The 26,436-nt window shown below is 37.6% G+C and overlaps 2 protein-coding genes across 2 annotated transcripts; both read left to right on the top strand.

Moving 5' to 3' along the window:
• The first annotated feature begins 16,052 nt into the window (after positions 1 to 16,052).
• On the top strand, positions 16,053 to 17,087 carry LOC112637811. Its single transcript, XM_025408379.1, has one exon. The coding sequence runs from the start codon at positions 16,053 to 16,055 to the stop codon at positions 17,085 to 17,087; it is 1,035 nt and encodes a 344-aa protein (XP_025264164.1).
• On the top strand, positions 17,084 to 20,167 carry LOC105255202. The gene has a single exon (XM_020028758.2). The coding sequence runs from the start codon at positions 17,084 to 17,086 to the stop codon at positions 20,165 to 20,167; it is 3,084 nt and encodes a 1,027-aa protein (XP_019884317.2).
• The last annotated feature ends 6,269 nt before the right edge of the window (positions 20,168 to 26,436 follow it).

Below are 26,436 nucleotides of genomic sequence, written 5' to 3'. Positions count from 1 at the left end.
ACTCATCGTCGTATGACTCATCATATAATATTCTGTTAACGAACACCTGCTGTATGACTCATCATCGTATGATTCATCATTGTATGACTCATTTTTATTTTATTTTATATTCGTATGATTCATCATTGTATGACTCATCATAAAATTTATTATAATATAATTAAATTCATTTATTAAATTAAAATCTTTTATTAAATTGAACATTTGGCAATTTGAATTAATTTAATTTGAATTATTTTATTTTATTATATGAAACATTTTATTCAAATCAATTGATTTCTTGTATTTCATGAACTGTTGCCGCATCTGCGCGATACTTTACCGCTGCATCTGCGCAACTCTATTTTAATTATTTGCGATGGTATATAATTAACATGTCTCCTTATATGATCTTCTCTCTCTAATATACTGGACAGCTTCATCTTTCTCTGATCTGCTATATGTACCAACGACCAAGGAGAGAAACCAAAGAATAAATATGTACTAAAGGATATTAAATAAATATACAAATTTGTACTTTTCCTACAATAAAGTGAACTTTTATTTCTTAACACACACGATCCACAAGCATAATCCTTCGGAAAGCAGATAAATCCAGCGATCCAATCAAAGCAGTTAGGTCCAGAGCTCCCGGCGATCCCGAGGTATAGCCGGCATTGCGCAGGTTGCCTCAAAAGATAAATTGGGAGACGCACTTCGCTCATCTGTATGGTAAGCCCAGCAGGTCTGATCCTAGAATCAGAGAATGAGGGAATAGTTACCGAAAACTGGAGAAGTAAGACGTAACAGTAGAAATGAATGCTTTTAATTCGCATAACGCACACCTATGCGACGTACTAACGTGAATTAAACGCTTTTTTTCAAGATAGCATGCGATGATGCGAAGTACTGAAATAAGTAGAAATTAATGCTTTTAATCCGGATAACGCACGCCTATGCGAAGTACTAACGTGAATTAAACGCTTTTTTTCAAGATAGCATGCGATGATGCGAAGTACTGAAATAAGTAGAAATTAATGCTTTTAATCCGGATAACGCACGCCTGTGCGACGTACTAACGTGAATTAAACGCTTTTTTTCAAGATAGCTTGCGATGATGCGAAGTACTGAACTAAGTAGAAATGAATGCTTTTAATTCGTATAACGCACACCTATGCGACGTACTAACGTGAATTAAACGCTTTTTTTTCAAGATAGCATGCGATGATGCGAAGTACTGAACTAAGTAGAAATGAATGCTTTTAATTCGTATAACGCACACCTATGCGACGAATTAACGTGAAATAAACGTTTTTTTTTCAAGATAGCATGCGATGATGCGAACTACTGAACTAAGTAGAAATGAATGCTTTTAATTCGTATAACGCACACCTATGCGACGTACTAACGTGAATTAAACGCTTTTTTTCAAGATAGCATGCGATGATGCGAACTACTGAACTAAGTAGAAATGAATGCTTTTAATTCGTATAACGCACACCTATGCGACGTACTAACGTGAATTAAACGCTTTTTTTCAAGATAGCATGCGATGATGCGAAGTATTGAAATAAGTAGAAATTAATGCTTTTAATCCGGATAACGCACGCCTATGCGACGTACTAACGTGAATTAAACGCTTTTTTTCAAGATAGCATGCGATGATGCGAAGTACTGAAATAAGTAGAAATTAATGCTTTTAATCCGGATAACGCACGCCTATGCGACGTACTAACGTGAATTAAACGCTTTTTTTCAAGATAGCTTGCGATGATGCGAAGTACTGAACTAAGTAGAAATTAATGCTTTTAATCCGTATAAAGCACGCCTTTGCGATGTACTAACGTGAATTAACCGTTTTTTTTCAAGATAGCATGCGATGATGCGAACTACTGAACTAAGTAGAAATGCATGCTTTTAATTCGTATATCGCACACCTATGCGACGTACTAACGTGAATTAAACGCTTTTTTTTCAAGATAGCATGCGATGATGCGAACTACTGAACTAAGTAGAAATGAATGCTTTTAATTCGTATAACGCACACCTATGCGACGTACTAACGTGAATTAAACGCTTTTTTTCAAGATAGTGTTACGTCTCGAACTCTAATTTAGGCTAACTAAATTTTATTTCATTCGATCAGAGGTTATCTCTCAATTTATTTTCTAGGGCAACCTGCTAAGCCGGCTATACCCCGGGACGCCGAGAGATAGAGTATTTCGCTTCTTTATGTGAGAGGATTGACGACTGGAAATAAACTCTAAGTAGATTGAACCTGACTCAATTTGTTCTTGTAAATATATAATATGTTTATATTTTTATTATTAACAATTTAATAAATACATTTGTGGTATATATTTGTGGTGTATAGATTATTTTTTTTTTCATAGAATATATGTATATGGAAAACGAAAAATAGACGTAGAAATTTATTGATACAGTTTAGAGATTTTACTCTTCGTCTTCGGCAATGGACCTATCGAGTGATTCGATTAAGGCACTTGCATATTCATCGGCGAGCCTGTCAGCTTCTTCCTCATCTGAGAATAAGGGCTCGACTTCTCGTTGTAAATTTGATCTTTCAAACTCTTCGATGTCTTCGAGAGTCAATGGGGAGTAACTCGGTGGCATGTAGCCAGGCCACAAGGGTGATAGTACGGGAGAAGATGGGGGAGAGTCTTGAGGAGTAGATGGCGGTGAAACTTGTATACTTATTTCTCTTGACGAATGAATTTCAGCATTCCTTTCCCATGCGCTGAATAAAATTTCTGAGTTTACTTCATCAAGGATGATTGTGGAGCATTCACTAAGATTATCGGAATCGATTTCCGCTATGTCGTTGTTAAGTTCGTTGCTGGGTTCCTCAAGCGGGTCGTGTTCGTGATTTTCTGGAATCTCCGACGGATCCAGAGAGAGAGGTGCGAATAATAGCTCGAATTCCGATTCCTCGTGGTTATTGATTGCGGTTTCAATTTCTATAGGGATGTCATCGACATCTACAAAAAGCTGGCGAGGAATGGTTACGCCGCTCCTTATAAATCGTTGGCGAATCTGTTCACGCCTATGGACGCGTCCTTCGCGAACCGAGATTCTATTAGTTATCTGATCAACTCTACGTGAATTTACCATCTACAAAGGTGGTTCATTTTAGTATGGAAATGTGCGTGTTAACGGTAGTTTGTTAAGTATGATAGTTACTTACGATGATGTAGTAATTTAGATTAATAAAGGATAAAAATATACACTCTCAGTGTGTATGTTCTGTTAAGAAAATAAAATAAAATAAATGAGTTGGATGTTTGATTTAATAAGAATACGAGAGCATAGTTGAGGTTGAAAAATGGAGTCTGTAAGATATTCGGAAGAGAAAGCGTCAGGGTAAGTAAAAATACGAATTAAATATTAAACCAATGATATAAAAGAGAATAGTAAAATAAAGTTTTAATACATTAAATTGTTCGACATATTCATAATATTTGAAGTATATGTTTTCGTATTAAAATTGTTAAAATGTGTATATAAATATATTGAATGATAATTATGAATTGTTAATTTTGTTTAAAATTCTCAGGTTCGATCAGAAGTGTCTAGACTGGAGGGGATATATGGATACAGACTATGTCACTGAATGACATAAATATAAAAACGGCTGGCTTATATTAAGTAAGTATAAAATTAATTGAATATTTTAATAGTTAAATTATAAGCCAGTGCATAAAATCTATTATTTCGACAGATCCTCTAAGAGCCAGTCTTTCATTCGAGGTCGAGTATCGATGTGCAAAGACGTCCCGTCACAGCGGCTCAGAGTCCATAAAGAAATCCTTCAAAAGAATCTCTTTATGAAAACGGCAGAGGAGTAGTATGCTACCCAATGCACATCAAGTGACTGACCAGAACGGCGCTACGCTCTAAGTATTTAATACTGAGGACCGGTTGAAGTTGGAATTTCAATCACAAAGAAAACTAAGAGTCTGTGCAATGATAAGGTATGGTTCAGGAAAAATTATTAAAGTAGTAAGAATAGTTGAGTTGTCATGCAAGATTAAAATTGAGTTCTTAAAGAAATAATTAGTTGATTGTTGACTTTTTATTACTTACCGGTTGATGGAATTCGCAGATGTACAAGAGGACCGCTGTTCTTTCTCAAAACTGCTCTACCTCGGTGGAGATTTGGAGAAGTGACAGGGCGATTCAAGAAGTTGGCAGAAGATCGGAGATGGTGAGTAAAAATCACTTTTATTTGAATACTATTTGTTATACAATTCTATTATATCTAGAGACTAAGTCTCAAAAGAAAAATTAGAATCGCGACTAAGTTCTTATTATGTATGAGTCCGGTAAGCTTGATTGCTAATGACTGACTGAATGAAAAGCGCGCACAAGACGGCGCATGCAACTTGCAACTACTCTCTGTGGACTGTAACTAGCGACTGCGGTCTGTGGTTCACTCCTTGAAATACTGTCGATTCCCACTTCTGTTCCAGGCGTTGGAGATGGTAAGAAGCAGGCGTTGGAGGTGGTAAGAGAAGCGCATTGGCTGTTCCGTCGCTAGTGCTGTCTCTCTTCTTCAAGCGCGCTATGACGTAGTGGGCGCGCGGTACGTAGTGGGCGCGCGGTATGTAGTGGGGACCGCGGAGCTGTCAGTTGTGCTTGTGCGTCGAGACATTGTTCATATAATTATAACGGTAAGTCTTTTTACAATAATTTATTAGCTTCCAGAATTTTTGCAATATATATATTTATATATTTTGAATCAGTGAATTTTTCTTTATCATTTAAGACATGAATAATCTTTGTAAAATGCTTTGTTTAAAAGTAATCATTAACTATTGTGTAATAATATAAAAAATAATTATTAATAATATCGTCAAATTCCGGTGCTTCAAATCATTGTAATTACATTGTTATTAACAAAAATAATGTGTTTAACATAATTTTATAAAAGATTAATTGCATAATATAATTATAAATTGTTGGTAATAATTGTTGATCATAAAATAATGATTTTATAATGAAGAATAATAATTATTAGCGCTAGGAGTTCGAAATTATAATATTATTTTAATCTGTCACAGCGGACAAAGAAAGGAATGCGGCGACCGGATGAAGGGGAGATAAGCTCGGAGCGCAGCTGCACCGGATGAAGGGGAGATAAGAGAACAATAGGGGAGATAACTGAGTCACTCGGTAAATACTATTCTTATACTTTTATAATTTCGCATTCAATAATTGCATGCAATAATTTTATTTCAATAATTTTATTCTTTTAATAAAGATACATATATATACATAAATATATATATATGTATATGCATATACGTATGTGTGCATTTATTCTTTTTATTTAATAAATTTATTTATTTAAAAGAAAAATTATTTATAATGTATACATAATAAATGCTAAATTAATAGACCTTAATAATTGAATAATTATTAGTAATATTCATATACATATGCTTTGCATCTTTGTTATTTATGTATATGTAAATTTGATTTGTGAAAATAAATTAAGATTTTTATTCATTAATATTAATAAAATTGAGAACAGCTTTATGCATGCTATTATTCTCGTGCTATTATTTCGAGTGCGCTTGGTCTTGAGACGTCGCATTTTGAAGGGGAGATAACAAAGAAATAGGGGAGATAAGACGGTACGCCGGACTTATTTATGACGCTCTAATAGTCTTTAATAATTTCATTCATACAGAATAATATTCTTTTAATTATTCATATATATATATATGCATGAATTAATTTGTTTAAATAATAAATTTCGAATTATATCTTTCGAATGATATATATATTATATATATATATATATATATATATGTTACATGAAGTTTTATAAAGTCTAAATATTAATAATTATGAATATTATAAATTTTATTTCGTGTGAAGAGAAGTTTATTACTCGAAGTTAATTCAAAGTCTTATTTTAATTTCTTTATTCGAAGTTCTCTATTGTCTTGGTTCGCATACCAAGGGGGAGATAAGGCGGTCGGCGCAGAAAAATATGAGGGGAGATAAGAGTGCCTTTCTTTCGCACAATGCCTATAGACTGTATTATAAATTGCATGCTGAATTATTCACGCAATAGATTTTCTTCTGAAATATTAATTATTATTAGGTTTTATATATATTATATATGTATATATATAAACTTGTATATATGTTTATTTCATTATTTTCTTATTTAATTTATATTCATTAAGTAACGCTTTATTGTATAATTTTTGTACGAGTTTTCTTGATTTATTAAATCATTCATATTTGTTAACTATTTTATAATATTTTAGTATTATAGTTATATTATTATTCTCTCATTTTATAATTCTATTGTTTTGTGGTGGTGTTTCAAACTGGGTAATCAATTAATGTCACGCTCACTAAATGTGCAAAGGTTGATCTTAAGAGGCCTTGAATATTTTCTATAATAATAAAGCGTGAGTATAGAATTTTACATTTATTAATGATTTCTTTAATTATAATATTGTATTATTTGTAGTTATTCATTATTGAATTTATTTTATTAAATTTATTTATTTTATTATTTTATCATTTATATTTGAGATAGACTTATAAATTATTTTCAATCTATTTTTATATCTGGTTATTATATGAGTGTCGGTAGATCAAAAAAAAAAATAAATTTAATTTTATGCATGATTTTTTATAAATGTGTCGTTTATTAATTTGTCTATTGAATTATTTTATTGTCGATGTATTTATTATTTTGAAAATAATATTTAGAATGCACGGGTTTATATTTTTGCTGTTAAATAATAATTCTTATGGATATAGTAATTTATTAGTTTTTATTGTGTTTATTATATGATCGATATTATTTCTCACTTATAATTTCTTTGTTACAGTGTCTCGCGTTGAATCAGAGGGTGAAGTCATAGGATGAAATCATACATGCCAGAGGGAAGATAACGAGACACGCAATGTTGGCATTGAACGTCTTTTAAAGAGGCTTTTGCATGGGACAAAGAGTTAAGTATGAATTTTTATTTTAATTGATTTTTGCTTTCTTATTAATTATATAATATATATTTATTTTGTAAATAATTATAGTCTCGTTTTTAATATTGAGTTTTTTNTGGGGGAGAGTCTTGAGGAGTAGATGGCGGTGAAACTTGTATATTTATTTCTCTTGACGAATGAATTTTAGCATTCCTTTCCCATGCGCTGAATAAAATTTCTGAGTTTACTTCATCAAGGATGATTGTGGAGCATTCACTAAGATTGTCGGAATCGATTTCCGCTATGTCGTTGTTAAGTTCGTTGCTGGGTTCCTCCAGCGGGTCGTGTTCGTGATTTTCTGGAATGTCCGACGGATCCAGAGAGAGAGGTGCGAATAATAGCTCGAATTCCGATTCCTCGTGGTTATTGATTGCGGTTTCAATTTCTATAGGGATGTCATCGACATCTACAAAAGCTGGCGAGGAATGGTTACGCCACTCCTTATAAATCGTTGACGAATCTGTTCACGCCTACGGACGCGTCCTTCGCGAACCGAGATTCTATTGGTTATCTGATCAACTCTACGTGAATTTACCATCTACAAAGGTGGTTCATTTTAGTATGGAAATGTGCGTGTTAACGGTAGTTTGTTAAGTATGATAGTTACTTACGATGATGTAGTAATTTAGATTAATAAAAGATAAAAATATACACTCTCAGTGTGTATGTCCTGTTAAGAAAATAAAATAAAATAAATGAGCTGGATGTTTGATTTAATAAGAATATGAGAGCATAGTTGAGTTTGAAAAATGGAGTTTGTAAGATATTCGGAAGACAAAGCGTCAGGGTAAGTAAAAATACGAATTAAATATTGAACCAATGATATAAAAAAGAATAGTGAAATAAAGTTTTAATACATTAAATTGTTCGGCATATTCATAATATTTGAAGTATATGTTTTCGTATTAAAATTGTTAAAATGTGTATATAAATATATTGAATGATAATTACGAATTGTTAATTTTGTTTAAAATTCTCAGGTTCGATCAGAAGTGTCTAGACTGGAGGGGATATATGGATACAGACTATGTCACTTAATGACATAAATATAAAAGCGGCTGGCTTATATTAAGTAAGTATAAAATTAATTGAATATTTTAATAGTTAAATTATAAGCCAGTGCATAAAATCTATTATTTCGACAGATCCTCTAAGAGCCAGTCTTTCATTCGAGGTCGAGTATCGATGTGCAAGACGTCCCGTCACAGCGGCTCAGAATCCATAAAGAAATTCTTCAAAAGAATCTTTTTATGAAAACGGCAGAGGAGTAGTATGCTACCCAATGCACATCAAGTGACTGACCAGAACGGCGCTACGCTCTAAGTATTTAATACTGAGGACCGGTTGAAATTGGAATTTCAATCACAAAAAACTAAAAGTCTGTGCAATGATAAGGTATGATTCAGGAAAAATTATAAAAGTAGCAAGAATAGTTGAGTTGTCATGCAAGATTAAAGTTGAATTATTAAAGAAATAATTAATTAATTATTGAATTTTTATTACTTACCGGTTGATGGAGTTCGCAGATGTACGAGAGGACCGCTGTTCTTTCTCAAAACTGCTCTACCTCGGTGGAGATTTGGAGAAGTGACAGGGCGATTCAAGAAGTTGGCAGAAGATCGAAGATGGTGAGTAAAAATCACTTTTATTTGAATATTATTGGTTATAAAATTCTATTATATCTAGAGACTAAGTCTCAAAAGAAAAATTAAAATCGCGACTAAGTTCTTATTATGTATGTGTCCGGTAAGCTTGACTGCTAATGACTGACTGAATGAAAAGCGCGCACAAGACGGCGCATGCAACTTGCAACTACTCTCTGTGGACTGTAACTAGCGACTGCGGTCTGTGGTTCACTCCTTGAAATACTGTCGATTCCCACTTCTGTTCCAGGCGTTGGAGATGGTAAGAAGCAGGCGTTGGAGGTGGTAAGAAAAGCGCATTGGCTGTTCCGTCGCTAGTGCTGTCTCTCTTCTTCAAGCGCGCTATGACGTAGTGGGCGCGCGGTACGTAGTGGGGGACCGCGGAGCTGTCAGTTGTGCTTGTGCGTCGAGACATCGTTCATATAACGGTAAGTCTTTTTACAATAATTTATTAGCTTCCAGAATTTTTGCAATATATATATTTATATATTTTGAATCAGTGAATTTTTCTTTATCATTTAAGACATGAATAATCTTTGTAAAATGCTTTGTTTAAAAGTAATCATTAACTATTGTGTAATAATATAAAAAATAATTATTAATAATATCGTCAAATTCCGGTGCTTCAAATCATTGTAATTACATTGTTATTAACAAAAATAATGTGTTTAACATAATTTTATAAAAGATTAATTGCATAATATAATTATAAATTGTTGGTAATAATTGTTGATCATAAAATAATAATTTTATAATGAAGAATAATAATTATTAACGCTAGGAGTTCGAAATTATAATATTATTTTAATCTGTCACAGCGGACAAAGAAAGGAACTGCGGCGACTGGATGAAGGGGAGATAAGCTCGGAGCGCAGCTGCACCGGATGAAGGGGAGATAAGAGAACAATAGGGGAGATAACTGAGTCACTCGGTAAATACTATTCTTATACTTTATAATTTCGCATTCAATAATTGCATGCAATAATTTTATTTCAATAATTTTATTCTTTTAATAAAGATACATATATATATGCATAAATATATATATATATATGCATATACGTATGTGTGCATTTATTCTTTTTATTTAATAAATTTATTTATTTAAAAGAAAAATTATTTATAATGTATACATAATAAATGCTAAATTAATAGACCTTAATAATTGAATAATTATTAGTAATATTCATATGCATATGCTTTGCATCTTTGTTATTTATGTATACAGGGTCTACCAAAAGTGTGGAAACCCCTAAATATCTCGGAAAATATACGTTTTACAGAAAAGTGTTTCCAACAAAAGTTGTAGGGTTTAAGAAGATCTATATACTGATTCTATCAGTTTGACCTTGGATGGCGTCGTCAAGGTCAGGTCAAGGTTACATTGACTTTTTTAAATGACACCCCCTACATTTGATTGCATATTCTTATAGCTTAATTCAAGAGCTTTCCAAAACACTATAATAATGTTCATTTTTATTAAGTACTTTGCGAGTTATGAGGGTTGAAATAATTTCTTAATTTTACATAAACCATAAAATATCTAGTAAACCATTCATTTTTCGATTATCTTACCTTCATACTTTTATGTACAAAATAATGAAAGGAATCAATTGGTGTAAAGAAAACATACAGTTGTTTTTAAGAAAAAATATGGAATTGTTAATTGCAAATTACATATTTTTTCTTAGAAACAACTATGTGTTTTCTTTACACCAATTGATTCCTCTCATTAATTTGTACATAAAAGTATGAAGGTAAGATAATCGAAAAATGAATGGTTTACTAGATATTTTATGGTTTATGTAAAATTAAGAAATTATTTCAACCCTCATAACTCGCAAAGTACTTAATAAAAATGAACATTATTATAGTGTTTTGGAAAGCTCTTGAATTAAGCTATAAGAATATGCAATCAAATGTAGGGGGTGTCATTTAAAAAAGTCAATGTGACCTTGACCTGACCTTGACGACGCCATCCAAGGTCAAACTGATAGAATCAGTATATAGATCTTCTTAAACCCTACAACTTTTGTTGGAAACACTTTTCTGTAAAACGTATATTTTCCGAGATATTTAGGGGTTTCCACACTTTTGGTAGACCCTGTATATATATATATATATATATATATATATATATATATATATATATATATATACAGGGTGTCCCATTTTAATGCCCCACCCCAAATAACTTTCTTATTTTTAATTTTAGAAAAAGATGTTTCAGACAAAAGTTGTATGATTTCGAGGGGGACATAAGATGGTACCATTAATTTGATCTTGAAGAGTCACATGAAGGTTACGTGAAGATCATTTTCAATTTCTTAAATGGAACACCCTATATATTTTTGCATATTCTTGTAGCTTATCTCGAGAGCTTTCCAAAACACTATAAATAAACATTTTTTCATCAAGTACGTTTCGAGTAATGAGGCTTGAAATCATTTCTTAATTTTACATAAACCATAAAATATCTTGTAAAATATTCATTTTTTGATTATCTTACCTTAATACTTTTATGTACAAAATAATGAGAGAAATCAATTGGTGTAAAGAAAACATACAGTTGTTTTTAAGAAAAAATATGGAATTGTTAATTGCAAATTACATATTTTTTTCTTAAAAACAACTGTATGTTTTCTTTGCACCAATGGATTTCTCTCATTATTTTGTACATAAAAGTATTAAGGTAAGATAATCAAAAAATGAATATTTTACAAGATATTTTATGGTTTATGTAAAATTAAGAAATGATTTCAAGCCTCATTACTCGAAACGTACTTGATGAAAAAATGTTTATTTATAGTGTTTTGGAAAGCTCTCGAGATAAGCTACAAGAATATGCAAAAATATATAGGGTGTTCCATTTAAGAAATTGAAAATGATCTTCACGTAACCTTCATGTGACTCTTCAAGATCAAATTAATGGTACCATCTTATGTCCCCCTCGAAATCATACAACTTTTGTCTGAAACATCTTTTTCTAAAATTAAAAATAAGAAAGTTATTTGGGGTGGGGCATTAAAATGGGACACCCTGTATATATATATACAGGGTCTACCAAAAGTGTGGAAACCCCTAAATATCTCGGAAAATATACGTTTTACAGAAAAGTGTTTCCAACAAAAGTTGTAAGGTTTAAGAAGATCTATATACTGATTCTATCAGTTTGACCTTGGATGGCGTCGTCAAGGTCAGGTCAAGGTCACATTGACTTTTTTAAATGACACCCCCTACATTTGATTGCATATTCTTATAGCTTAATTCAAGAGCTTTCCAAAACACTATAATAATGTTCATTTTTATTAAGTACTTTGCGAGTTATGAGGGTTGAAATAATTTCTTAATTTTACATAAACCATAAAATATCTAGTAAACCATTCATTTTTCGATTATCTTACCTTCATACTTTTATGTACAAAATAATGAAAGGAATCAATTGGTGTAAAGAAAACATACAGTTGTTTTTAAGAAAAAATATGGAATTGTTAATTGCAAATTACATATTTTTTCTTAGAAACAACTATGTGTTTTCTTTACACCAATTGATTCCTCTCATTAATTTGTACATAAAAGTATGAAGGTAAGATAATCGAAAAATGAATGGTTTACTAGATATTTTATGGTTTATGTAAAATTAAGAAATTATTTCAACCCTCATAACTCGCAAAGTACTTAATAAAAATGAACATTATTATAGTGTTTTGGAAAGCTCTTGAATTAAGCTATAAGAATATGCAATCAAATGTAGGGGGTGTCATTTAAAAAAGTCAATGTGACCTTGACCTGACCTTGACGACGCCATCCAAGGTCAAACTGATAGAATCAGTATATAGATCTTCTTAAACCCTACAACTTTTGTTGGAAACACTTTTCTGTAAAACGTATATTTTCCGAGATATTTAGGGGTTTCCACACTTTTGGTAGACCCTGTATATATATATATATATATATATATATACTCGTATATATATTTATTCATTATTTCTTTTCAGCTGATTTTCGTCATTTAATTAATTAGATTAATTTTTGTGCATATATAATTATTTATTCTCTGTGCTTTTGATTTTAACATTAATATTTTCGTAATTTAATTTATTGCATATGATTTCATTATTTCTTATTTAATTTATTAAGTAACGTTCTATTGTATATAATTTTGTACGAGTTTTCTTGATTTATTAAATCATTCATATTTGTTAATTATTTTATAATATTTTAGCATTATAGTTATATTATTATTTCTCTCATTTATAATTCTATTGTTTTGAGTGGAAGAGGCCTTGAATATTTTCTATATAATAAAGCGTGAGTATAGAATTTTACATTTATTAAATGATTTCTTTAATTTATGGCATTGTATTATTTGTAGTTATTCATTATTGAATTTATTTTATTAAATTTATTTATTTTATTATTTATTATTATTTATAGACTTATGAATTATTTATCATCTATTTTTATATCTGGTTATTATATGAGTGTCAAAAAAATAAGTTTTAATAAATTTAATTATAATTTAATAAATGATTTTAATAAAGTATGTCGTTTATTAATATGTCTTATTGAATTATTTTATTGTCGATGTATTTATTATTTTGAAAATAATATTTAGAATACACGGGTGTATATTTTTTGCTGTTAATAATAAATCTTATGGATAATTAGTAATTTATTAATTTTTTATTGTGTTCTTATATGATCAATATTATTTCTCACTTATAATTTCTTTGTTACAGTTCTCGCGTTCAGTCAGAGGGTGAAGTCATAGGATGAAATCATACATACCAGAGGGAAGATAACGAGACACGCAACTTTGGCATTGAGCGTCTTTTAAGAGGCTTTTATAATTCTGCATGAGACAAAGAGTTAAGTATAAAATTTTATTTAATTAATTTTTACTTTCTTATTTAATTATATATATATATATTTATTTTTGTACAATTATAGTCTCGTTTTTAATATTGAGTTTTCTAAATTTTCTTAATTTTTTAATTTTTAATATATATACGTGAATTTGTTATTTAATTCTTTATTTATTTTGCTAATGTTCATTTGGTTATTATTTTATTTGTTTGTTCGTTTTATTATTATTATTTATAGTATTTTTGTGTGATTATGAACAAATATTATTCTTTTATTAAATATTTTCCAGGTATCATTATTTGAAGTTAAGCAGCGCTGGGATTATGGATGACTATACCATATATAGATGTTACGAGAAACTTTTATTTTATATTTAGGTGAGATTGATTTAAATTATTATTTAGTTATTTAATTAACTCATTATTCTTGCAATATTGGGTTTGCTACATTTAATTGAATTAAGGTCATAATACTTTTTGTCACATAATTAGTTGATTATATTAGAGTAAAATTCAATTATAAAATTTGTTACTGCCATATGCTATATTCTTACATACGTGTGTGTTATTTGTTCAGTAGTTTTATTTTCTATAATCTTTTATTATTGATTTATTAGTTTTAACTTTTGCATAATAAATTACTTATGATATATATGTATATATAAGTGTTCGAAATGCATATGCGGAAAAATTCGCGTACCAGTGAAATCCGCATTTTCTATTATAAGCCCGAAAATTCGAAAATAACGGGCGGCGAGAAACTTCTCGAAAAATCGATTGTTGACTAAAAGCCAACCGTTCAAGTCATCTCTCTCTTTTTTTGGTCGCACAAAAACGCTCAGTGACAACAGTTGACAATAACATTGTCAACTGTCGCCGAAATCCGCGCAACGAACGGGCATGCGCGCCCGTACGTCACGATCAGCTGATCGCCAATCAGCTGATCGGAAAAAGTTGTACGCATGACAAATGTTAACCGCCTATTTCCTGACCTCATCGGCGGCCAATTAGGTGCGGCGCCATGAGGTCACCGCCAAATTTTAAAGTTAATTGGGTCACGTCGCAACGAGACCCAAAAATCCGCCCGGTATATAATGGGCCCAACGCGAGGGCACACCGAAGTCTCGCACTTTTCGCACAACCGCTTTCTCAGTTCAACCGCTTCGCTAAAAAACCGCTTATTGTACACGACCGCTTACTCACTCGGACTTTTCGTTATTCTTGCTTCACTTCAGTGTCTGTAATCAAATATATATTTTGTGTAAACTTTATTTCTTTAATTGTGTGGTGTTAAAAATAAAAACTCTATAAAAAGAACAAAAAATATACGTGTCATGGCTCGTCTTTATTGCAAAAGTTGTGGTGTCTTCATTGTCGTCATTTATCGTCGCGCCTGTCTCCACGGCTAAGTCATTCGCGAACATTTTCTGGTCCTTCGAGCCGGATTCGCCATCCGCATCCGCAGTTCGTGAGTGACGTTCTCGTGACATTTAGTGCGCGAACCTGTGCAAAAAGAAACAGTTACGATGAGTGCCGATTTGAAGGCGTTGTTGGAAGCGCAAAACGACTTCCACGGGCGAATGTCCCGCTCCGTGGACAATCTGCGCAAGATGGGCGTCTCGAGCATCACGGCCGGAGCAGTCCAGGCTCGCCTCCGCATCCTCGACACGCTGTGGACCAAATTTGAGGCTCATCATGACCTCATCAGGACAACTCTGAAAGATAAATATCTCGAGAGTGAGTACGCTAAGGCAGACTTTATCGATATCGCGGAATCAACTTACGTGTCTCAGCGAAGCATACTTGTCGAATACGCGAACAGTCTCAAAGACGAGGCGTCGATCACGCTCAAGACCGAGCGCCAAGAGCAGACGCTCAAAACTTCGTTGCCGCGGATCAAGCTCCAGTCGTTCTCTGGGGCATACGGAGATTGGCCCGCGTTTCGCGACATCTTTCAGTCCATCGTCGGCAGCAATGCGTCCATCTCCGACGTGGAAAAGCTGCACTATCTCCGCACGAGCTTGCAGGGTCCTGCGGAAAAGCTAATAAGATCGTTGCCAATTGTCGGGGGCAATTACGAGCGAGCCTGGTCCAACCTCAGCTCACATTATGAGAACAAGCGGGAACTCATTCGCGCCAACTTCGCCGCCTTTAACGCTGTGGCAAAAATGAAAGCCGCGACTGCCGACGAGCTTAGCCGCGTTTATAATGCCGCCACCACTGCCATTAATGCTCAGGAGAGCATTGCCAGGCCTATAGACACGGAATGGACCTCTTTAATTACTTACTTATCGAGCGATTCGATGCGCAAACCCGGATGCAATGGGAGTCCTCCATCCGTGACTCCGTCGATCCGCCAAGTAACGACGTGCTTATGGACTTCATCGCGAAGCAAATCCTGACGCTGAACGCCGTGCAGCCAGCCACCGTCGCGAAATCCGGAGAAGCTTCCCGGTCCGCGAAGTCTCACTTCGTGAAGCGCGCTTCGGACTCCTCAGTTTGCGCCGTCTGTAAAGAGAAACATTCCGTTATGCAGTGCGCGACGTTTAAAGCCAAGACCGCGACCGAACGGAAAACCCTGGTGGAGGCGCACAAGCTCTGCTTCAACTGCCTCGGGAACCACTTCCTGGCGAAATGCCAATCGACGAAAACGTGCTTCACATGTAAGGCACGACACCACACTATGCTGCACGACGCGTACTCGCAAGCCGATGGAGCAGCTTCGTTGTCTGCCACGCACTTCGCGTCTGACCGCAAGGCGATCCTTCTCGCCACCGCTCGGGTCACCATCAAAGACCACCTGGGGAGACCGCACGACGTTCGAGCGCTAATTGACCAAGGGTCCGAGGTCTCTCTGGTCACGGAGGCTCTGGCCCAGCGGTTGCGTCTGCCGCGGGACCGCTCTTCGATGAAGATAGCCGGGATCGGAGGAGCAACCGGAGCAACTCGTGGACGGCTGTCAATGACGCTATCCTCCCCAATCACTGGAGCAGCATTCCCGGTGCAGGCGTACATTCTCCCGCGTCTCTCGGCGTACCAGGGGCCCGTCGTGCGATCCGGCATCACTTGGCCCCACATACGCGGCCTCCCGCTAGCCGATCCACAATACCTTGACCGAGATCCGATCGAGATATTGCTCGGCGCGGACGCTTACTCCGCCATCCTCCAGGATGGGCTCCGCAAAGGACGTAAGGACGAGCCAATAGCGCAAAGGACCTCACTCGGATGGATCTTGTCGAGCGGTCATCGAGCCACGAAACAAGCCGGCCACACCGCCCATCAATGTACGGTCGATCACGAGCTGAACGATCTCGTGAAGCTCTTCTGGGAGCAGGAAAAGGAACCTGTCGCTCCCGTCGCGCTCACTCCTGAGGAGAAAAGATGCGAAGACATCTTCGCCCGCGAGCACTCACGCACTAACGCCGGGCGTTACATGGTGAGGCTTCCCTTCGCCGGAACTGCACCCTCTCTGCCAGAAACCCGCCGGCCGAGCGTTTGCTCCACGCCATGGAGCGCCGCTGCGAGAAGGACGCTCGATTCGGCAACCTCTACCGCAGCTTCATGAAGGACTACGAGGACCTGCAACACATGGAAGCTGTAACTTCATCATCACAACGGGAAGATACCGCACGGTGCTACTTACCGCATCACGGAGTGTTGCGAGAGACGAGCACCACTACGAAGCTCAGGGTTGTGTTCAACGGCTCTCAGCTCACAACCTTGGGCACCTCACTGAACGCCAGCCTACTGACGGGAGCCAACCTCTTACCAGCTCTCGCGGACGTGCTGCTTCGTTGGCGCTGGCACCGCTATGTCTTCGTGGCGGACATCGAGAAGATGTACCGCCAAATCCTCATCCACCAGGACGACCGCGATCATCAGCGGATACTGTGGCGGCACAGTGCCGCCGACGACATCCGCGAATACCGCCTACGAACGGTCACGTATGGCTTGGCGTGCGCGCCGTTCCTTGCCATACGGACCTTGCACCAGCTCGCCGATGACGAGGGTACACGTTTCCCGCGGGGAGCTGCCGCGCTGCGCCGCGATACCTACGTGGATGACATCGTGACCGGCGCCGGCACCCTTTCGGAAGCCACTTTAGCCCAGCGAGAGCTCCGCGGCCTCTGCATGGCGGGCGGGTTTCCGCTTCGGAAGTGGGCGACGAACGACCTCCGCATCCTGGACGGCGTTCCGCACGAGCACCGGCTCACCCACTCACCTCACTCGTGGTTTCACGAAAGCCACACCACACTAGGTCTTCACTGGCATCCGGCCGGTGACCACTTCACCTTTTCACAACAGGCGCGTCACTTCGATGAACTCACTAAACGACGCGTGCTGTCTGAGACCGCCCGAATGTTCGACCCGCTGGGCTGGCTCACTCCGGTCACGATGCGAGCAAAAATCTTAATCCAGTCCGCCTGGCTCCAGAAGCTAGACTGGGATGCTCCTCTTCCATCAACGGACGCACTTGCTTGGAAGAGCCTGCTCACTCAACTCCCACGCCTCAACGAGATAAGGGTATCTCGTTGGCTCGGCAGCGACGGTTCGCACTCACACGTTGACCTCCACGGATTCGCCGACGCATCGGAGCGAGGATACACCGCCGTGGTGTACCTCCGCTCTTCCACTCAAAGGGGCACCACGATCCACTTGCTCAACGCGAAGGGCAAGGTCGCCCCCGTGAAGCCCGTGTCCTTGCCGCGACTCGAGTTGTGCGCTGCCGCCCTCTTAACGAACCTCGTTGCTCACACGCGCACTTTATTGAGTCTGTCCGCAGCCCCCGTCTTCCTCTGGTTAGATTCCAAGGTAACACTTCATTGGATTCACGGTCACGCCTCCCGCTGGAAGACCTACGTGGCCAACAGGGTGTCTCTGATCCAAGAGCAACTGCCCGAAGCGCGATGGCGACACGTGCCGGGAAGGGATAACCCGGCTGACTGCGCCTCCCGAGGCATCCTGCCTGACGACCTGGCCGATCATCTTCTCTGGTGGACCGGACCATCCTGGCTCCTAGAGGACGAGGCGAGGTGGCCAAGTGACGACGGCGCCCTGCTGGACGCTGACTTGCCGGAGCGTAGAGCCGTCGCCTCACTGGCGGCTGCCGTCAAGGACGTTTCTGAGTCGGCCTTCCTTCTCCGGTTCTCATCGCTGCACCGGCTCCTCAGAGTGACCGCCTGGTGTCTTCGATGGCGACGAAACGGCACCCGGAGACCTCGCGGCACCACTGACACCGCACGATCACTCGAAGCTTGCGAAATCGAAACCGCACTCACTCGCTGGATTCACACCACTCAGGCACTGCACTTCCACGACGAATTCAACGCACTACGCAAAGAACGTGCCTTGCCACCTCGGAGTCCGCTCATGAGTCTGAATCCGTTCATCGATGACAGCGGAGTGATGCGTGTCGGAGGACGACTGAAACACGCCATGCTGTCTCATGACGAGCGGCATCCCATTATAATTCCGCCGGAATCCAGGCTGACTCACCTGATGGTCGATTCCTGTCACCGGCGAACCCTGCACGGAGGAGTGCAGCTCACCCTCGGGTTGCTGCGCCAACGGGTCTGGATCCTGCGTGGTCGAGCGGTCGTTAAACGGGTCATCCACCGATGCGTCACCTGCACGCGATGGAAAGCCGCCGCTCCACAACCGATGATGGGCAATCTCCCCCGAGAGCGAGTGACTCCTGCACGCCCGTTCCTGCGCACCGGAGTCGACTACGCCGGCCCGATCTTCATCCGGACCAGCAAGGGGCGAGGCCACAAGGCGAGCAAGGGCTTCATCTCAGTCTTTGTCTGCCTCAGTATCAAGGCCGTTCACCTCGAGGCCGTCACTGACTACTCGGCAGAGGCATTCCTGGCCGCCTTCCGCCGCTTCGTCTCCCGGCGAGGCCTCTGCCATGAAATCTTCTCCGACTGCGGCACGAACTTCGTCGGGGCGGATCGAGAGCTACGAGAACTGTTCCGCGCTTCCTCCTCCGACGGCCGTCGGATAGCTCTCGCTACAACCTCCGACGGCGTGAGATGGAGATTCAACCCCCCGGCAGCTCCACACTTCGGCGGACTCTGGGAGGCAGCCGTAAAATCCACGAAGCACCACCTCCGCAGGGTCATCGGCGAGGCCACCCTCACCTACGAGGAGATGGCGACGCTCCTCGCTCAGGTGGAGGCGTGCCTGAATTCACGCCCGTTACAGCCGCTGACGGACGACCCCGACGACGTGACGGCACTCACACCCGGGCACTTCCTGATCGGAGCGCCCCTTCTGGCCGTCCCAGAACCGCCCCTCACCGCCGAGAAGGACACTGCACTCTCCCGGTGGCGACTTCTCCAGAAGATGCGCGACCACTTCTGGGAACGGTGGTCGCGCGAATACCTGGGCACCCTGGCCGCAAGACCGAAATGGACCAGGGATGAGACCGGCCTCAGCATCGGCGACCTGTGCCTGCTCCGGTCCGAGATCACACCCCCGACCAGATGGCCGCTCGCCCGCATCACGGCACTGCACCCCGGAGACGATGGAATCACCCGCGTGGTCACCCTCCGCACGGCGACGTCGAAGTTTACTCGGCCACTCGCGAAAATCGTCCTCCTGCCGGGGGCCGACACCGCAGCACCAACAACTCCGGTCTCGTGAGCGAGAAAAATCATTTTTTTTTTTTTTTTTTTTCATTATTACTTACCTGTACCGCGAGAACGCCGACAATCATACCGCGCGTGACCACCGCTTAATCACATGTGGCCGCACTATCATTCCTTCCTCTTTTTTCACCGTCGCTCATCACTTCACATCATTTAAGTTGTTCATCATTCACTGTCACTCGAGCGTCACTACATTCGCGAGATCATGCACGCAAACACCTTACACTCAGTTCATCACATTCACTGCATATTCTCACTTCATCACCGCACTACTCATTTTCTCAACGGATTCGCTCGAACTGCACAACACGTGCTCCCGCATGACGTCACACATTCCATTGATTGATCGCGATCCATGGCTCGCCACTAGAACAGTACGCGACACCTGCCCGTAACCGCGCACACCAATAAATTTCGTCACGTACTGACGAGGCGGGCGGGATGTTCGAAATGCATATGCGGAAAAATTCGCGTACCAGTGAAATCCGCATTTTCTATTATAAGCCCGAAAATTCGAAAATAACGGGCGGCGAGAAACTTCTCGAAAAATCGATTGTTGACTAAAAGCCAACCGTTCAAGTCATCTCTCTCTTTTTTTGGTCGCACAAAAACGCTCAGTGACAACAGTTGACAATAACATTGTCAACTGTCGCCGAAATCCGCGCAACGAACGGGCATGCGCGCCCGTACGTCACGATCAGCTGATCGCCAATCAGCTGATCGGAAAAAGTTGTACGCATGACAAATGTTAACCGCCTATTTCCTGACCTCATCGGCGGCCAATTAGGTGCGGCGCCATGAGGTCACCGCCAAATTTTAAAGTTAATTGGGCCACGTCGCAACGAGACCCAAAAATCCGCCCGGTATATAATGGGCCCAACGCGAGGGCACAACGAAGTCTCGCACTTTTCGCACAACCGCTTTCTCAGTTCAACCGCTTCGCTAAAAAACCGCTTATTGTACACGACCGCTTACTCACTCGGACTTTTCGTTATTCTTGCTTCACTTCAGTGTCTGTAATCAAATATATATTTTGTGTAAACTTTATTTCTTTAATTGTGTGGTGTTAAAAATAAAAACTCTATAAAAAGAACAAAAAATATACGTGTCGTGGCTCGTCTTTATTGCAAAAGTTGTGGTGTCTTCATTGTCGTCATTTATCGTCGCGCCTGTCTCCACGGCTAAGTCATTCGCGAACAATAAGTATATTTGATAATCATTAATTTAAAATGATCGTATAATTAAAAGTCTTCTATTTTATTTTAATTAATTATTTAAAATGTTGGATCTTTGAATGAGTAATTATTTTCTTTATTTCATTTATTTCAATAATGTCCATGTAGAATAATAATTATTATTTTTAATATGTATATTAATTATTTTATTTCTTTTACAGGTTCTCAGAATCAAAATGGTCTTTTTGAAAAGAGAATTGCTATATACTATTATTCAATATTTCAATTGATTTCTACCAGTTCGGACTTTATGAATATTATTCTCGTATTGAAAGATGTAAGCGTTAAATTCATTCTTTGGTTAGTATATTTATGTTAATATTTATTGTTCGTGTCCGAAATTTTAAATTAATCATTTAACTGAATAAAATTATTATTTATTGTATATATGTATATATGGGTTTTATGTGAAATGTTTATTGAGTTTCCTGGAGATCAAAATTACTTGTTATATTGAGATGTTTAATTGTTATTAAATGCGTTTTGGATTTTAATTTGTTTAATTATTATTTTAAGTTTTATTTACTCGGACAATGTCCTAATTGGGTTGTTAAAATTTATTACATTGATTTGAAAGGGTATCAATATACTAATGTTGGGTTAAATATTTTATATTTAAATGTTTGTTTTACGAAACTTTATTGTATGTATTTCACATATATTATATATATAGTTAATGGTTTATACCTTATATTTGTATTTGAATTTTCATGGATATTCGTTAATGATTTTATTGATAATTTTGATTATTCATGCAACTATCAGCTGCTTAATAATACTGTTAATAAAGATGTTTAACATTCATATAATTATTCATTTGATTAATTAGTTATATCATATGTATTGATTTTATACCTAGTATTTTAATTCTTTATAAATTTTTATTGTTTATTATATGTATATCGTGAAGTGTAAAGAATATTTATTAAATTTATTTATATATGAATTTTATTCGGGTTTAAGTATATAAATTAAATTTATATTGAATTTTGTTTATATGGTTAAATTTCCGAGTTTATATTATATTTTTATTGTTTCCTTTCATCATTATTGAAAAGGAGTTTTGTAAAATAGTCTTATTAATATTAATTATTGAGAATTTTTAAATTTTGATGACAATTATGTCTTTTGCATGAAGAAAATGTTTAATAAGAATTTATTGCTTTCGGCTTATATTAATTAATTTTTCACAGATTCTTCAGATGGCATTATATACATTTATAACAAGGAGAAAGGCATTCTTTCGAGGGACATGAATTGCACATATGCGTTAGAAAGATAATTGATTCTACTTACTACATTTCGACAGAAGCTTAAATCTATTGTAAGCATTTATTTTCTTTGTTAGTATTTTTATTTTTTATTTTTATCTAACAAAATGAATCTCTGTTGAATTTTGTTATATTAATTAACTAATAAAGATATATATATATATATGTATATATTTTCTAGAATTCTTCATTTTATAAATTTCTCTTTTTGTTTAATGATTAATTAAGATTTATTTAATAAATTTCTGATAATTATGGTTAGGTTCATTTTGTTGATTTTATTTGTATATGTGTATATTATCTATCGCTACTATATAGCTGGTTTTTCGGTTAGGTCTACTGGTATGGTGAAATTTTATTATAGAAATTATTAGTAATACGATATATATAAGAGTGCAATACGTTTACTAGACTCTTTTTATAGTAAAGATTAATTTTCTTTTTATCATAATTAAGGAAAGAAATAGAAAATAAAAAAAAATTTATTCGTAAATGTTTTTTTGTTGCGAGACGTAACAACGCACACCTATGCGACGTACTAACGTGAATTAAACGTTATTTTTGAATAAAGCATGCGATGATGCGAAGTACTAAACTAACCAGAAATGAATGCTTTTAAACCTAATAACGCACGCCTATGCGACGTACTAACGTGAATTAAACGATTTTTTTCAAGATAGCATGCGATGGTGCGAAGTGCTGAATTAAGTAGAAATGAACGATTTTAGTTCGAATAACGCACGCCTATACTACGTACTAACGTAAATTAAACGCTTATTTTCAAGATAACAAGCGATGATGCGAACTATTGAACTGACCAGAAATGAATGGTTTTAATCCGAATAACGCACGCCTATACGACGTACTAACGTGAATTAAACGCTTTTTTTCAAGATAGCATGCGATAATGAGAACTACTGAACTAAGTAGAAATGAATGCTTTTAATTCGGATAACGCGCGCATATGCGACGTACTAACGTGAATTAATCGCTTTTTTTTAAGATAGCATGCGATGATGCGAAGTTCTGAACTAAGTAGAAATGAATGCTTTTAATTCCGATAACGCACGCCTATGCGACGTACTAACGTGAATTAAACGATTTTTTTCAAGATAGCATGCGATGATGCGAAGTGCTCAATTAAGTAGAAATGAACGCTTTTAGTTCGAATAACGCACGCCTATACTACGTACTAACGTGAATTAAATGCTTATTTTCAAGATAACAAGCGATGATGCGAACTACTAAACTGACCAGAAATGAATGGTTTTAATCCGAATAACGCACGCCTATACGATGTACTAACGTGAATTAAACGCTTTTTTTCAAGATAGCATGCGATAATGAGAACTACTGATCTAAGTAGAAATGAATGCTTTTAGTTCGGATAACGCGCGCATATGCGACGTACTAACGTGAATTAATCGCTTTTTTTCAAGATAGCATGGGATGATGCGAAGTTCTGAATGAAGTAGAAATGAATGCTTTTAATTCGAACAACGCACGCATATGCGACGCACTGACGTGAATTAAACGCTTTTTTTCAAGATAGCATGCGATGATGCGAATTAGTGAACTAAGTAGAAATGAATGCTTTTAATTCGAATAACGCACGCCTATGCGACGTACTAACGTGAATTAAACGTGATTTTTTTCAAGATAGCATGCGATGATGCGAAGTACTAAACTAACCAGAAATGAATGGTTTTAATCCGAATAACGCACGCCTATGCTACGTACTAACGCGAATTAAAAGCTTTTTTCAAGACAGCATGCGATGATGCGAACTACTAATCTAAGTAGAAATGAATGCTTTTAAATCGGATAACGCACGTCTATTCGACGTACTAACGTGAATAAAACGCCATTTTTCAAGTTAGCATGCGATGATGCGGAGTACTGAACTAAGTAGAAATGAATGCTTTTAATCCAGATAACGCACGCCTATGCGACGTACTAACGTGAATTAAAAGATATTTTTGAATATAGCATGCGATGATGCGAAGTACTGAACTAAGTAGAAATGAATGCTTTTAATCCGGATAACGCACGCCTATGCGACGTACTGACGTGAATTAAACGCTTTTTTTCAAGATAGCATGCGATGATGCGAACTACTGAATTGACCAGAAATGAATGCTTTTAATCGGAATAACGCACGCCTATGGGACGTACTGACGCGAATTAAAAGCATTTTTTCACGATAGCATGCGATGATGCGAAATACTAAACTAACCAGAAATGAATGCTTTTAATCCGAATAAAGCACACCTATGCTACGTACTAACGCGAATTAAAAGCTTTTTGCATGATAGCATGCGATGATGCGAACTACTGATCTAAGTAGAAATGAATGCTTTTAATTCGAATAACGCACGCCTATGCGACGCACTGACGTGAATTAAACGCTTTTTTTCAAGATAGCATGCGAAGATGCGAACTACTGAATTGACCAGAAATGAATGCATTTAATCGGAATAACGCACGCCTATGCGACGTACTAACGTGAATAAAACGCTATTTTTCAAGATAGCATGCGATGATGCGAAGTACTGAACTAAGTAGAAATGAATGCTTTTAATCCGAATAACGCACGCCTATGCGACGTACTAACATGAATTAAACGCTTTTTTTCAAGATAGCATGCGATGATGCGAAGTACTGAACTAAGTAGAAATGAATGCTTTTAATCCGGATAACGCACGCCTATGCGACGTACTGACGTGAATTAAACGCTTTTTTTCAAGATAGCATGCGATGATGCGAACTACTGAATTGACCAGAAATGAATGCTTTTAATCGGAATAACGCACGCCTATGGGACGTACTGACGCGAATTAAAAGCATTTTTTCACGATAGCATGCGATGATGCGAAATACTAAACTAACCAGAAATGAATGCTTTTAATCCGAATAAAGCACACCTATGCTACGTACTAACGCGAATTAAAAGCTTTTTGCATGATAGCATGCGATGATGCGAACTACTGATCTAAGTAGAAATGAATGCTTTTAATTCGAATAACGCACGCCTATGCGACGCACTGACGTGAATTAAACGCTTTTTTTCAAGATAGCATGCGAAGATGCGAACTACTGAATTGACCAGAAATGAATGCATTTAATCGGAATAACGCACGCCTATGCGACGTACTGACGCGAATTAAAAGCTTTTTTTCACGATAGCATGCGGTGATGCGTACTACTAAACTAACCAGAAATGAATGCTTTTAATCCGATGTTACGTCTTACTTCTCCAGTTTTCGGTAACTATTCCCTCACTCTCTGATTCTAGGATCAGACCTGCTGGGCTTACCATACAGATGAGCGAAGTGCGTCTCCCAATTTATCTTTTGAGGCAACCTGCGCAATGCCGGCTATACCTCGGGATCGCCGGGAGCTCTGGACCTAACTGCTTTGATTGGATCGCTGGATTTATCTGCTTTCCGAAGGATTATGCTTGTGGATCGTGCGTGTTAAGAAATAAAAGTTCACTTTATTGTAGGAAAAGTACAAATTTGTATATTTATTTAATATCCTTTAGTACATATTTATTCTTTGGTTTCTCTCCTTGGTCGTTGGTACATATAGCAGATCAGAGAAAGATGAAGCTGTCCAGCATATTAGAGAGAGAAGATCATATAAGGAGGCATGTTAATTATATACCATCGCAAATAATTAAAATAGAGTTGCGCAGATGCAGCGGTAAAGTATCGCGCAGATGCGGCAACAGTTCATGAAATACAAGAAATCAATTG

This window comes from Camponotus floridanus, unplaced genomic scaffold (genome assembly GCF_003227725.1).
Source record: "Camponotus floridanus strain SB8 unplaced genomic scaffold, Cflo_v7.5 scaffold205, whole genome shotgun sequence".
NCBI lineage: Eukaryota > Metazoa > Arthropoda > Insecta > Hymenoptera > Formicidae > Camponotus > Camponotus floridanus.
Note: the sequence above shows the minus strand (reverse complement) of the source record. Positions and strands in the feature narration are given on the sequence as shown.